The sequence below is a fragment of the Pyxicephalus adspersus genome, chromosome 8 (genome assembly GCF_032062135.1).
Source record: "Pyxicephalus adspersus chromosome 8, UCB_Pads_2.0, whole genome shotgun sequence".
Taxonomy (NCBI): domain Eukaryota; kingdom Metazoa; phylum Chordata; class Amphibia; order Anura; family Pyxicephalidae; genus Pyxicephalus; species Pyxicephalus adspersus.
Window position 1 is genome coordinate 52,566,452 of NC_092865.1, and position 16,255 is coordinate 52,582,706.

Consider the following 16,255-nt stretch of genomic DNA (forward strand, 5'->3'; position numbering starts at 1 on the left):
CCAACTAATTTTGTTCATAGATAAGAGACCCTGTCATCAATGTATATGATTGGAAATTGAAGCAACAAAAATGGTATTTTAATTTGCTTACTTACAGCACTTTTACTAAATTTTGGGTTTTCTGGGGGCTGCTGACATCACATTCAAGATGGGTGGTGGGGTGGGGGGTTGCAGCAATCTCAAGGTTTTTGGATATCCATACAATAAAAGCTTTTTAATAAATTGTAATCCTACAGGAATATATTTGTTAAAATGAATGGTCAGGTGACAGGGACTCATTGAATGAACATCCCTGGAAACAAGAAAAATAAATTGTTACATTTATTGTATAATTCAAATTGTATCAAATCTGATTTTTCCAGTTTTTTAAGTATTATTGTGGAATTCAGAATCCTCATTTTTGGTAACAATGATCATCTGTATTTAGGTGTCCCATGATGCAAACTTTTTTTTTTTGAAAGCAGAAACTTTTATCAGCCAATCAGTTTTCAGCAAACACTCTGTGTAATACAATACAAAGACTACAAATCCTGAAAGCCCTCATCTGATTGGTTGTCAGATGAGTCTATTCCAAACCGCTGTATTTTGAACCACTAAAATAAGTATCTGGGAACGGCTCCCATTGCTGGTGTTTAGAGTAAAGTGCATTATAGTTTGTCCTGAGACATCTACAGGTAGTGGTTTCCTGAAAAAGGTGTGTATATGTGTGAGGAACAAAATATTAACTGTAAAGGATTGTTGGTCAAGGAGGGCCGTTAGAGGTGAAGGAACAATACGAAGCGTGTCCACCTGGCTTACCTAAACATTGGACAGGGAATGATGAAGGAGGGCAGAGAAGGGAAGAAGGACAAGAGGGAGGTGGAGGTGAGGAGGGGAAGAAAGAAGGATAAGGAGGAAAAAGGATGGAAAGGAGGAAGGGAAAGAGAATTGTAGATTAAGGAGGGATGGGGGATGAAAGAAAAGGAAGAGAGGGTAGAGAAGAGGAAGGAAGCTGGAGAGGGTAGTAATGAGGAAGAAAGGAAACAGGAGATGAGGGTGTGGAGGGGAGGAATGAAAAGGAGGAGGAAGAATGATGGAAGGGGTATAAAGAGGAAGAAAAAAAATTTGTGTAGGGATGAGGAAGAGAGGGGGGGGGATATTGAAAAAGGAGGAGAAATAGAGTGAAGGAGAGGGGAAGAGTAAGAAAGGCAGAGAAGAAAAGAAAAAGGGGAAAAGGAGAAGGAAGGTGGAGAGTGATTGGAAGGAGGTGAATAAAGACTGGAGGGTGGTGAGGAGGTAAGAAGTAGAAAGCAGAATAGATGAAGTGGGAGGAAAGGGAGAAGCAAAAGATGGTGCAAGGGGTCAAGGAGGTAGGTGGGAAAATAGGGGAAGGTGCAAGATGCTAGTAGCAAGAAGAAGGTATGTGATAGAAAGGAGGAGCAGCAAAGTAGAAAAGAGTTGTAAAGCCAAAGGACAAGGAAGTAGGTAGGACAGCAGGAGAAAGAGAAGATAGTAGTAAGCTTAAGGAGGTAAAGGGCAGTAAGAGAGGAGCCAGGCAGGGAAGGCAGATCCAGTCCAGACAAAGTTCCCAAACCTGCAAAATCATTCTTTACACAGTCTGCTGATGACTCAGATCACCATAAGAAACTCTCAAACCCTTCTGAATGTTTTAAACATTAAATTGTTAATCAAGTTGAATTAGCTAGTGTTGTTTGGAAGGAAACATTGAAAATAGAGGTTGTCGTTTTTCGTCCCATGCTATTTGCATGACTTTCATACTGATCCAATGGCTTCAATACATTTTGGGGTATTGACCTGAAACAAGTATGTATTTCAGAAGTTTGGACATTACTCTCACATTCCAAATGTATGTGTCTGTTGTTCATGTAATCCTACCTTATTAAAAAGGATAAAAATATGGATTGGTTCATCCTGAGCAAGCTGCTGAAATAGAGAACAATTTGCACAATTTAAGGTCAACCATTAAACTACCATGTTATTTGTAGGGGGCAGTTAGATATATACACAGAGCTGAAGGAGACTCGGAGCAGCATTTTCTTCAGGAGAGGAACTAATTTCAGCTATTCTTACTACGTATCTATTAGACTTTTTAAATGTGACATTTCAGTAATCATCAGCTCCTGTACATGGAGGTTGTGGCTTTTGCTATCACAGTAACCTATAAAACTGCAGTCCAGGGTTATTCACCCACATCAGTTGCCCATAGGACACTGTCAGAAAGAAGCTTGAGCACTGAAGAGAGAGCAAGAAGTGGTAGAGAGCAACAATGGACTGCTAGGTAGACAGAACAATAACAGTTCTCTATGTGCAAAATTTAATTATTGAGTTCAAACACCATTTAAAATGATTTAAATTGTATTTTTAGACAATTTTTAGACTTTTTAAAGGCTGGTGACCAGTGCAGTTCTACAAAATTCCAGTCTAATTATCATCTTGATCTTCAATATTATATTACAGATACAACGAACAAGAAAATTTAATTAGTGTGAAAGTCTTCTTCCCTGTTTAGGAGTTCTTCTGTACAATATATGGCAAAGTAGAGATTTAAAGTCCTCAACCAAAAGATAAATCAGTCTTTGAGAAGATTAAGGAGGCCATACTTTGTCAAAACCTCCTGATTTTCTCTCCACAGTACATAGAAGGTTTGCTCCTGACTTGGAATGGTTTTGTTGTAACTCAAAGTTCTTTTCGGTTTGATGTTGGTCCGTCCCATGTAGGTCATCTGACAAGTTTTGACCTGCATGTGAATTGCTTTGATTCAGTTTCAGCAAACCTAACTTCTGCAAAGCCTCCTGCCTAGGAGAAACCTGATTACGTGCCGCCTGTGGCAGTTGTTTAGAAGACAGTGAAGTTTCTTTGGAAGACTCTTCGAAAGAAGAACTGCTTGTTTGCTGAATAAATCGAGCTCTTAGTTCCTGGACGTTCACTCCTGACCTCATGATGGTGTCAAACTTCCGAAGATGGCTTGGATGAGAGCTGGTTGACCTTTGCCCTGTGTCTGGAGAAACAGTGATAGAGAATCCTGGACAGTCCTCAGAATAGGACTTCACGATCTTCATTTTGGATGGCGTGTGGCTGTGTTCAGTTTTCTCAGAAACCTTGACACTTTCGCTCAAACTTCTTATCTTTGTACTTCGATCTTGAAGGCCTGCGGTTGAATTTCGCATGTGCATGCCGGTATCTGGGGAGAACAAAAAAAATGTTTTAACTTTAAACCTGCAATAATAATTCAGCCCGAATTTTATCAGCTTGAAGAGTTGTCCCCTAGTGAATGTATCCATACCAAAAAACACTTTTAGCTGCTATGGGGTCTTGTTCCAGTTTCATATTACTGGTACAAAAAAACTATTTTTGCTTATTTCTTAGATTTGATGGATGTAGCAGAAAAGAAACAATCTTGGTCATTATTCCTCCAACTACCATTTTTTCAGTGCAGTTTATATTTACCAAATGCACAATTTACAAATTAAAATACATTTTTCTTTCTAAATTCCTCTCAACCAAATGCCTTGGAATTAAAGTCTATTAAATATAAGCAGATTGGCTGTCAATTTTCTGTTCAACCATCTGGTCCAACTGATTTAACATTTGGGAACCACTTGGCTATCAATCCCAAAATCCGGCAAATTTGTAACACATATTGTGTATTCGATTGCTGGTCATGGGTATAGATTGAACCATATAACCATGATGAGGATGAACAGATAGGAGCTTCTGATTGAAATTGCTTTAGTACACATGACAAAATGTAAATTTAATTGACGTCTATTTGATAAAAAGAAAAATTGGTTGCTCACTAAGGGTCTGCTGTTGAATTAACTTCAGATTCCTGTGCAATCCGATCATTTTATAGGATCGGCAATCAGTTTGGAGGTTAATGTCACTACATTTACTAGTCCTAGCAGACATGGTAGTTATCTTTGCGATAGTTAAAGCAGAACTATAGTTCCACTTTGAAAAACGGCCATTAGGCAGGCCTTTATTGCAGAATAGGACAGGCAATGTCCCTTCTGCAATAAATCACACTTACCTGCCTGTTCACTGTCTTCTCTTACAAAATGATGCTGGGATCTGCTGGGGCTGTCAGGACTTAATAAACTTCTGCACCAAAGATCAGGACACACTGAAAAGAAGAAAATGGCAGAACCCGCAATGTAACTTGGATGGGTGAGTGTGTTGAAAAAATTGCAATCAGGCAGGTAAGGTTTTTATTTTCCCTGACTCTTCTGCAATGAAGGACCTGCCTGGTCATTTGATCATTTTTAAATATAGTTCCCCTTTCTGCCTGCCTCCACCCCAACGTGTTGCCACCTCCAAGCACATGACCACAATGGACCAGAATCACATTACAGGCTTTACTTTCTGCTCCAAGGCACCTTATTTTATTTTCTTCTGAACAATTTCCTCCAAAACCAAAATTCAAATAGAGGTTAAAAAGTCTTTTCTATCTAAACATTTGTATCACTGAATGCTGTGCCTTGTCTTCGGTACTCCGTTACATTGACAAGAAGAACATTAATACATTTTCTGCCTCACGAATCTAGTTGGGGATATGTCTAATTAAAAAAATGGCAATATAAATGTACATCACACAGCTGCTGCTGAGATAGCGGTGGATAGGAGTGTCGGGTTAATTAGCCGCTGCCCTAAAAGATATTCCACAGGAGTATTCAAATTGTCAGGTAATACATATGACATCTGCTGCTTTGAGATGATCGTCTCATATTACCGGAGAGAGAACAAACCGGAGATAAAGAGAATTGAGAGAAAGATAGCTGGGGAAACATTTGTGTGAGTGAGGCCCAAGCTTATAAAGATTTGTATCTCTTATGATGCCTAGAATTGGAATTTGTACCAAACTGCAAGGCCTGCTTATTAAATCTACTCCATTTTTTTAAAGCAGCAGAATGGCCACAGTGCAACTATACCCTGGCTTTTGCAATGGACGTATCTGTATAGACAAAAATGGTTTTTATCTGGGATATGTTTTTTGCCCTAATGGTTGAATTTTATGGAAATGGTCTTTTTTCAACCTAACTGACAATGTAACTATTTGTTTCCATATACAATTGCATTATCTGTTATGGTGAATTGCTGCCTGGACAGAAAGGTCTTACCATGGTCGCTGTTTGCATTTTCATCCTCATCTTGGTCAAGTGAATCAATGGTTTCTAGTAAATACTGCAGACACTCCTTTTCTTCATCTGTAAGGCAGGACAAGAAGTCTTCGCTCTAAAAAACATGAAGATTAGACCCTCAGTACCGTTAGTAGTCTAGTATAACGGTGGCATTATACCTCCACGGTGGCATGTTCTGATAGCCGAGATTTTGGAAAACAACTAACTATTCAATTGAAACACTTACAAATGATCTGTTCACTTAGTCCTGTGAAACAGAAAACCCTGGAATACAGCACAGCCAGGTCACAGACCTTGTTTTTTAATGGATTTGACAAAAACAATGGTCACTGACGCAGTCTGCTAACTAAACGGAATGGGAATCATCATAAAGACATCACTCTGCACGTTATTGTTAATAATGGCAGTATTTATATAGAGCCAACATTACATAGCCCTTTACAAAGTCCACTGTCACATCACTAACTGCCCATCAAAGGGGTTTAACAATGTAATGTCCCATCATAATCACAGTTTCAGGTCAGTTTTGAGGGAACAAATTTAACCAACTAGATGTTTGTGGGTGGAAACCAGAAAAACCCAGAGAAACCCACACAAACTCCAGTGCCCTGGCCGAGATTCGAACCTGGGACCTAGCGCTGCAAAGTCACCGTGCTGTGTTCAGTTCCCTTCTGCTGTTAGTAAGCTTTCAGTGTGTAATTGACAGCACCATGCAATGGAATAGAGCCACCATGTTTCACAGCTTTGCTCCACTCTCCTACTCTTAGAGAACCTCAATATAAAACAGATTCAGTTACTTATACAAGCTGTATTTAGGATATATATTTATATATATATATATCCTAAATATATCCTAAATATATCCTATATATGATATATATAAGAAAAACTGTGCATTAAGCAGGCAGCACATCAGCAAATACAAATATCCTTGTGTGTATCAGCAATGGTGGATCATACTGAGAGATGTGAAGCCATAGACACCATGGGTGCATGGGACAGGGTGACAACTCAAGAGCATAATTTGGATACAGCTGTAACCCTAAAAGAGGAAGTAACAGAACAAGAGTCTACATGACATAAAAATGCCTACAGATTTCCATTTCAATTACCTCCAGGCTGGTGTCATCTTCCAGCACCTTCTCTTCTGCTCCATCCATCGTGGTACCTTTTAGTGGGAAAACGTCCGAGACCTCTCCGGCCCAGATCCTCTCTCGGTTCCTCTCTGTCACTGTGTGTCAGCTACACCTGCAAAATACAAAGCAACACAAAACCTCAGACTAATGGCAATATTCCAGGCAGTGCTCAGAGGACGCTATCGAACAGAGTACAATGGCACATTCAAATTACCTTTATTGCTGTTTTGTTTCATAATACTACCCATGTTTACAGTGACCACGTCATGCTCTGCTCTGTGCATGCACAATCCTAGCTGTACACCCCGTGTGGAGCCTCTTGTGTGTGTTGCCTATTGTCTCATTCTTCGGGAGACTTTTCCTCTGACTTCTTTGGTTTCAGCAATGCGTACAAAATTTCAAGAATGAACAAACATTTATCATTAAGTATCCAATGAAAGGGACACTCCTTATTGTTGGATAAAAGAGAATTATCCTTAGATCAACTGCCTAAAAGGAATATCTGGTGATTTTGTCATTTTTGTCATGTTTATGTTGCTTTTTAGTCCAGAAATTGCGTAATAATCCTTGTAGATATTTCATATTTACTACCAATTTTCAATTCTTTACTAGTTCTGCATTTACCAGTTATAGTCATTTACTGCTATAATAAAGAACATGGATTTTGAATTCCAGGCATTGAGGTCTTATAACACACTGAAGATGAATAATTCTTCCATTTGGATTCTCAGTAAAACATAGGCAGCTCGTGCTGGGCTTTCTTAGAGAACCAAGTATACATTGCTGGTACTGAATTAAAAAGCACCTTGCATTAAATGTTTATATGACAAAACAAGAAAAGATTATTTTAGAGACAATTGAATTGAAATTAAACAAAACCATCTAAAAACTGTAATAGGAATGAAAGTTTTAATAGCAAAGGAGACTATTACTAAAACTAGCACCAAACATTTGTCCAGACCACTAGGGTACGGTTGAAGCTTCTCCACAATGGTAAATTCCTGACATTGGTAGCAGGACCAGATGAGCTATGACAACTTCTGTCCATTGTGCTATTCCAGTGCTATACTTTCTTTATTTTGCCAGCTTTTCAGTTTTGAACATTGTAAAGCCCACCCAGAAGTTTTAATCTTGTGTCAATATAGCTCAGGACGTGACCAAACTAACCAAATAGGTCATCAATTCCCACTGATCTTAGCACCTTGTAGAATGCTCACATATTGAAATAACTAACCAACTAGCTAACATTCTCCATCCATCCTTGGCCAATAATGACCTATAAAGTGCAGCCTTCAATTAGGCATTGCCATCAAGATGTAATTCTCTGGTAAAGCAATGCAGAAGTATCACTTGGTGTCAACCCAAAGTCTTTGGATGTGCTGTATTTTGTACGGTTGTACAACAGCCTATAGGACACCCATGCAGTAAATATAGAGAGTCATAAATCAAGATTTTCATCTTTTATTACAGCCCTCTGCTATTGCAACAATATGTCATTAGTTGCAGTTCTTTAATATGACTGACAGCCAACAGAGTGGCTTCATTCTATACAAAAGCAAGATTGCAGTTGATGGTGGAATTTTGAGGTCCCGTTCAACAGTATTCTATGTCCATTGCATGCTGCGGTTGGTCATTTTCTTTTATAAAATGGGAATCTGAATTGGAAACTGTACCTTGCTCAGACATTTTGATGGGTTCCAAATGAACTTTAGCAGTTCATTATTTCCAGGAATTTATTTGGAAATTTGAGCAAACTCATTTTAAAGGGTTGCCAATAAGATGGTGTGATTTATAAGGAGAGTGTTCAGACTCTATATACGAGTCATACAACCAGGAACAAACTGAATACATTTTATCATTTCTATCCAAAAGGGAATTTTCTCTCACTTTCTGCTGTTTCTCCTTGACAGTAGTTATAAAAAAAGTTTAAAAAAAGCAAAAAAGAAACTGGCAGAGATATTTCACACAAAGTTTTCACTAGGATATCTTTAAAGCAAATCAGTTGGTATGTCATTTTCTCTCATATTCAGTATGGAATATTGTTTGGCGTCCTACACAAGACTCTTTTAATCTTCCTGCAGAGCTAACCTAGCAATTGGGTCGTTTCCAGTGGCACAATGCTTCAGGTTCCAGGCAATCAGAGATACAGCTGGCTATTGTGATGGCACACAAACAATGGCTTATTCACAGGTGACTTCTACAAAAGCTCACAATGACAGCATAGACGTAATAAAGAAGGCACAGAGTCGTTTCCCAGGACCTGAGCGCTCACAGTACAAACACTGGATAATTCAGTAGTCAAACTCCCCGCTCTGTGCTCTTGGCTGACCTTTAAAAGGCAGTTAATGGCCTTTTCATCTCAGCAATCTGATGTACCATATCTGTGTGCAGGTTCTGTATCACTGTACAGTCACATGAGGAAGAACTGGCAGGGTTAAATGATCCGTCAATACATACAAGAACAATAACATGGCTTTAGCAATACATTCCCATCTAAATGAAAAATGCAATCTCGTTAAATAAGTGCGTCAGTCCATAAAAAATAGACAATGTTTGCTAACACTTTAATAATAGCCTTCAACTATTACATACTATGATAAACCAACAAACATCACCCAGAACTTTCTTTTATTGAATTTAAGAAATGCTCTAATGAAACAGAAAAAAAATAAGGAAGGTCAAATATAAAATGTGCAACCTGTATACCTAAAGGCACCGTTACAATCTCTGATATCAGACTTCGTGCCTGCCCTTGAAAGACAAGTGTGCAATCAAGGAGGAAATAAGCAAATATTAAAGTACACACTAGGGAGGGTAAAGTAAATGAACTATTCCTGCCAACACATGAAGTAGATGCCAAATAAAGAGGCAAAGGCTCTGATTTATCTTTGATAGTACTTAAGTCACACATAATTGGTCACTCAAGCAATAATATGGCATGTGATGATATTGCATGAGAGGGTACTGTAACTAAAAGTTGTAATATATAGTTGTAAAAAACGTACATATCAGATCTGTTTTTAGCAAATAGAATTGAATTTTTTGGCAAATGATTCCTAAAGCACTTTGGGTGGCTACAGGAACAGCTTGGCAACCAAAGCTTACTTTGGGGACCTCTATGTCTGATTAAAGCTTGGTATTGCGCTGTCTGAAAAGCAAGGGATCTATGCTGTCTGATCCTTGCTGGATACCAGTGTCAGTGTGAAAGTGTTTTAGAAGTCCTGGTGTATTATTGTGTGACCTCAAATGTCGGTGGGATACTATTTTTGGGGGCCAAGAGTTGTTGTGACTTTTTTTGGGACCTAAGGTGTCAATGTGGCAGTGTTGTCTAAAGCACTACAAAGCTATGTATCAACATGATATCCTTTAAGTCCCCAGTCTCCCCAGTGTGACTGACAATAGTGTTAGTGCGTCATTATTCTGGATCCTCACGTGTCAGCATGACATCTTTCTGGGACACAAACTATGTCAGTTTGACTTGATTTGGGACCCAGTGTCACATGCCATGATAACTCAAGGGATAGTGTGGCATCTTTATGGAACCCCAAGTGTTATAATATTCTAAATTCAGCTGTAGGAGTGTCATTTCCCTGGAAGCCCAAGTGTAAAGTTATGTACAGACATCTAACTTCAACACTAGTTCCAGTGGTATAAACAAGTGCTGTGCACACAGTGCTGTTCAGTTCTATGGCGAGAAGGGGAGAAGTGAGATTTAGTGATCCCCCCACCATGGATTGCTTAGCAATGCTGGGGGACTGCTGTATACACACTAGATTTTCACCTGAGATAATTGTGATTACTTGTCTCAATGATGACAATGATCTAGTGCAACCTGTCACAACCTTTTTAATCATTAGAACCCTAGAAATAATTTTTAGGCCTTTAAAGAATACCTACTACCGTAAATCTATTTTTTTAGGAGGTCAATGGGACAAGCCTCTTAAATTAGTGGCCATCAGAAAGAATGCCCCCTACTGGAGTCATGGAGCTGGCTTTACCAAGTGGTGTTGGCTCCAGAACTATGTAGACATCATCAGCCACAGTTTGTGGAAATCTTGGTAACTTTCGGAGGAACCTTGGCTGAGATTAGTTAATCAGGTTCTGATGAAGTTCTGTGGAAATCCAGGTGTCCCTAAGGTCAGTTTAAGTGACACCAATGTAAAGGTCAAATCTTTCCCACAGGCCAGCAATGTAAGAGGCATTCTTCTAATTGACCACGAAGCTAATGTATTGTGAGCTATAGATATATTAATTATAGAAGGGGTTCCATGAAGTTATTTCAAAGGTTCCCCCATGTTAAAAAGGTCAAGAAAGGCTGATCCAGTGTATGTGTGTAGCCTTGGTGTGATATGATACAAGGACAGAAAATGTCAGACTGATGTGTTCTGTGGATTCCAAAAATCAATTTGATATTGTTTTTGGACTTCAATTTACAGTGTTTTGTCATTCAACATTAACCATCAGGGTCGATTCTATGGCCATTAAGATTTTTTCTTAGACCCTCCCCCTATTAGTTTTAGGACTCAAAATGCATCACTCAAACCCAAGTTTGCATTCCAGGAACTTAAGTCTCAAAGTGCCATTTTGCTTAGATCCCAGGCACCATTTAGGACCCGTTTATGTTCAGTGGTGTGTACATTTTTGGAGTCTGCAAGGAGGGAAGTGTCAAACAGAGCTAGTCTACATATAATATGAATATTATAAAAAATGAAGAAGACAAGCAATAACATTTCACATACACCTACCATGACAAATGTACTTTAAACCAGACACAGATTACACAGAGAATGTGCCACTAAGCTCCATCTGTCCTGCAAGGGTTTTCCATGTGTACTTTGCTGAAGTTCAACATGCAGTAACGTTAACATGTTGTAACATGGGCCCCCAGTTAAACCCTAATGTATTAATTCACCTTGGACCTGTGACGTGTTTGCAGAACAAAGTATCCTCTGTCCTTCCTTGGCAACGAGAGGGTTACCGCAATAACTATTATCAAAATACAAACACTCCATATCTTAGGCAAACCAAGCTTCATGTATCAAAGTATCTAGAAAAAATGTTCCTTTGTTGCTGATATAAAAGTATTGAAGGTGCCCAGAGACATCAGATAATCATTCTCTATTCTATGGACATACTCTGCAACTTTTCCCAAAGTCTCTCTGTAACAAAAGAATCCATTGGTTGGGTTGGATTTTCTGACTTTTTTGTTGTTCAAGTAGATATAGCATTTCATATGCAAAGCGTTTGGTCGTAAGGTCTGTTGTGCATACAATGTACATAAAAATTATGTGAAGCCCCCACTGGGCTCTCTTCTGGAACCAAATCCTTTTATTCTCTCCTCTTTTATCGTTCTATGTGTTCCAAGACCTCTATAAAGATTGTAATTTACTAATGTAACAATACAAATTGTTGGGCTGGGTTTAGATTACCAAAAAGATTACAGTGCAGTTACCACTTCCTTATGCCAGGGAACTGTTTCCTACAAGTAGCTTCTACCCAAGACAGCTCAATAGAGAATGAATATGGTACTGAACCACTCATTGCCACCCACTATCCAATCTGCAGATGCTGTTTTTTAACAAACCATAGCTGCAGTGCTTCATCCCAAAGCAGGTCCAAACCTAGCCTAATATTGCTGCATACTAGGGATTTGCATATCAGGGAGCTCCAATTTCTCAAATGATTTTAAAAAAATTTGCCATTCCAATTAAAGCAAACCGAGACAACAAAATTATGTTGTGCTTTCAAAATCTGGGATCAGCCAGGGCTTTATTGCAGAAAGCAAGAGGTTATGTCCATTCTGCCATAAGCATCCTTACTTTCCTGGCAAAAAACATGCATGCACAACTCATGGTAGCTGGAATTTAGTCACTGGGACTGAATGAACTCCCATGAATCTGCATGGGAGGTACATCATCCCAGCCTTTCCAATCAAGATTGCCAAAATGCAAAAAGCAGGAAGCAAACAAGGAAGAAGATAGCTGCACCTCCTATGGAACGCTAAGGAGTGCAATTAAAAATTGTGATCTGGCAGGTCCAATAAAGGACTTGCCTGGTTGGATTTTTTTAACTTTTAGGTTCAGTTTTATTTTAGGCTGGTTTTAAAAGATCCAATAAGCTTTAAAAGGAACCTGAATTCAGTGATACAGATTCCTCTAGGTCTGTATCACTGAATACAGAAGTATCATACTCTCCTTTTTGTATTGGTGACCATTGTCCTCAGGAAAGTGATAGGAAATCCAAATCTTACAGTTGTCAGCAGAGCAAAAGGTGAGGGGAAATCATCCAATGTATCCATCTGTTACAGTGACAACAAACAGGGCATTTTCTTTCACCTGTTGTGTCACCTGTTGTAGCAGGAAGTAAAGAAACACTTTCTTAAAAAAAAAAACATACAGAATGAAAAAAACTAAACTATGAAGGTTTAAACTATTTTCTATCCAATGTACTTTAATGCAAGTACTGATCCACATTTGCAAGAAATACCCTCTGATTTGTACCTTACCTGCTAAAATATACAAAGCACGACATATGCATTCACAAACCTGCACAAACATCAATCATCTATGGTGTGTAAAGCAGAAATTTTTAACATAAGGGAACCCTGACATTTTCAGGTCTTGGGGAACCCCTATAATTATTATATCCACAGATCACAGTACATAAGTGTGGTGGAAAGAATATCGTCTTAACAGATGGCCAAAAAGATCATTGGGGGTCACTTAAACTGACCTGAGAGACACAAACTGCTCATTGCTCAGGAACCCCCAGCAACCTCTGGAGGAACCCTGGTTGAGTCCCAGGTTCAGTCCCTGGCCATCTGGAATTTGTATGCTCAGAGTTTGTTTCCTTCTGAATCCCAAAAACATACCAGTAGGTTACTGGGTTCCCCCAAACTGGCCATAGTCAGTAGAGGGAACACGCAACGTAGACTGTAAGCTCCTGTGAGCTCTGTGACATATTTAGAGAGCCGTGATATTTGTCAGTGCTAATATTATTATTAATAAACAGGATTTATATAGCGCCAACATATTATGCAGCGCTGTACAATAAATAAATGCACTTTTAAAGCTCCAGGTGTAAATGAGCCCCTGTTCCCGGATATCAGTCCTATAAAGGAAAGTGCAGCCACCTACCTACCTTTACCAATGTCGCTCCATTAGCAGGGTGCACATTTTCTCCTCAAGACCTAATGTTCAACCTTCGGAAGGTGAACCAGCTTTGTCTCAGCAGCCTCCAGGGATGGACGATCCTGAATGACCTCCTTTGTTTGCACCCCCCACACCTGTGTCTGCTCTGATCAGTCCTGCCCGTCACTCTGCCTGTCCCTCAGTCCATGAGAGCCACCGCTGTCCCATTTGTAGTGTAACTTTTCATGCAAATAAAAGTGGAGAGGAGAAATTGTGCAAACAGAGGCGTTCCCTAAGCCACACCGTCCTGGAATACCCAGGTGAATAGAAGACAACACATAGCACTGTGTCCCTGAGATACCAAACCTGGGGGGGTAACAACATCCTAATTGTTACTTTGTAACTCATTGCCACAGCTGCACAGAGAAACTAAAGCTAAGTCACACACTGATCTGAAAGAATGATAACTGTTAATAAAAATCCAATGAATCCACAATGATTTCCGCTTGCAATGAGTAATCCATCCTGATGGAATCAATCTGCTGTTTATCTGTCATTCTTTATCACAGGGTTCCTCCAGAGGTTCCTATGGGGCAATTGGTGCCTCTCAGGTCAGTTTAGGTGACACCAATTATATTTTAGGTAGATCTATATGAGATTGTACAATCATATTGTGCTCAATCAGCATTCAAAAGCCTATTGTGTAATATTTCCCCCACCTCTTAGCTGCGTAATATGTTGGCGCTATAATTATTGTTTATTAATAATAATAATAATAATAATATTAATAATAATCCATCCCCTATTGCCCTAAACAGAGGAATTTGTTCACCGACTCCTAAGGATTCCATTTAATCTTTAATTTTATAGTTGTCACCAGAACAGAAGGTGAGTGGAAATCTCAGGGGACATCTATTGCAATACCAATGTCTTAAGCTTCATTTACACATCAGATGATTGTTGTTGAAGACAAATGGTGGTGCTTGTCCTGAGCAATGACCTGACATGTGTACACTGCTCCTCTGTGCTCACCTCTATAATCACCTATGGAGGTGAGCACAGCAGGGTGCCCCTAGCTCATCCTCCCTCCTCCCCATTGAACATAATTGCGCTGCGTGTACAGCACTAGTTCATTAATCTGTCACTGGAAATGATCACGAAACATCATTTCCAGCAACAATCATTTAATATCCATCGGGTGTCTGTACAGTAAATAAAATGAATCAGAGAGAGGAATGAAAGAAGAAAATAATCCAATTTTGCATTTACCCTATACACAAGTGGTATCAATTTTCGGGAATTGATACAATGCTACAATGTTTATATGAGATTACCCAATACCCCCATGTTCATTGTGAACGTATGCATCTCAACATCAGCATCACCTACTGGACCCATTGAGACTGACACCTAAATTTATAACAACTGCATTCCTGACATAAAAGAAACAAATTTTTTACTTAGGATATGTTCTCACATTGTTCCCGACTTTCCTAGAAGTTTTGATGACGACACTATGCTCAAGGGATTTAAAATGAACTAAAGACTTCAATGCAAATTCAATCAAACACAAATATTTGTTGGAATTGTACTCTAGGAAATAACAAATGTATGAATATTCTTATTTGTGTTTATAGGAATGGATATTCACCTGCTATTACTATCACTGAGCAATGGTCTTTACTGTCATGGTCCTTTCAGATTTTTATATAACAGATCATAACACACAATTTAGGTTTTAAAGAGCATTCACTTACCAAACCCAGCCTAGCAGCCAATCTGGACTAGTCATGTGACCACAAACTATTTTTTGCGGCAAGGGAAAATCCATGAGTTGAGTTTTATCATAAAATGCAGCATATCCTTTATATAAATGCCAAATCATGCTGAGTCAGAAAGCTGTTCCCCTGACTTCCTTGTAGGTGACACCTCTTATCTTATACCCAACTTTACTTTGTTGTTGTCATCCTATAACAGGATGTACCTGATCAAGAATCATTGCAGAATCTTCAGATATTATGTAAATAAAATGTAAGTTTTACACATATAGGAAATTACTTTTAGAATAACAGAAACCTGTTTAGGCTTTAATGATTTTGAGATTTTACAAATATTACATTTATTTTAACCACGGCTCTTACACAACAAATGTGTTCTAACATTGTAACAATGTTTCTTTAGCAAATTACCTCTTTTCCCTTGAGGTTGTGGTGTGGATAGTGCTTCCTCATGCTAGTGAATCCCTGCCCCGGGGGAGACGCAGCAAGTAGCTTCTACCTGGGGCAGCCCCATAGGGGGCGTCAGTGAGCAGAACAGTATTGTGCAGATGCTGGTCCTTTATGAACCAACATTCCGGTGTGAGTGACCAAGCTGGGTGGCAGCCGCTGAGAGCTGCTTAGGATCCCTCAATTCCGGGGTAATTCTGAAACTGCCCTTTATGTGTTTTTGTGTAAATTAGGCTATTTTCAGACTGTATTTTCAGACTGAGGTTGCAGTGGGCTTGCTGCTTCCTTAAGCCACTGAACCGCTTATTTTTTTTTTTTGAATCCTCAATGTTGCTGATCCTGTAAATGATAACTCTGGTGATCATAAAAAAAGTTTTTGTGCAAAATCTCCAATGAAAAAGATTAGGGTGCGTTTATAGTCCTCCTCTAAAGAGAAAGGGCCATGTGTCCCTGACTCCCCCGGGGCTTACTGCTCCAGACAGGGGGGCTGGGTTACTTGATCCACCTGGCCAAAACCAGGCAGGTCCTATTCTCTGTTGGCTTAGCCAATATTAAGTTGGAAGCTCCCCTGAAGGAAAACTCCATTAATGGAGAGCAACCAACCATAGGGCCAGGAATTACCCCTA

General features: G+C 39.3%; 1 protein-coding gene across 1 annotated transcript; it reads right to left on the reverse strand.

The window, feature by feature from the left end:
* Positions 1-2,297: 2,297 nt before the first annotated feature.
* Positions 2,298-13,655, reverse strand: LOC140337101 (uncharacterized). Its single transcript, XM_072420644.1, has 4 exons — positions 13,415-13,655; positions 6,251-6,386; positions 5,118-5,232; positions 2,298-3,181 (listed from the first exon to the last, which is right to left on the reverse strand). Exons 2-4 carry the CDS (start codon positions 6,296-6,298, stop codon positions 2,586-2,588), a joined length of 759 nt encoding a protein of 252 aa, XP_072276745.1. The 5' UTR covers positions 6,299-6,386; positions 13,415-13,655; the 3' UTR covers positions 2,298-2,585.
* Between the last annotated feature and the right edge of the window lie 2,600 nt (positions 13,656-16,255).

Excerpts from the sequence above, each read along its gene's own strand:
- LOC140337101 (XM_072420644.1), bottom strand. The coding sequence starts at position 6,298 with ATGGATGGAGCAGAAGAGAAGGTGCTGGAAGATGACACCAGCCTGGAG. Across the intron at positions 5,233-6,250 it reads AAGATGACACCAGCCTGGAG|AGCGAAGACTTCTTGTCCTG; the intron begins GTAATTGAAATG and ends CATGTTTTTTAG. Across the intron at positions 3,182-5,117 it reads AAATGCAAACAGCGACCATG|ATACCGGCATGCACATGCGA; the intron begins GTAAGACCTTTC and ends TGTTCTCCCCAG.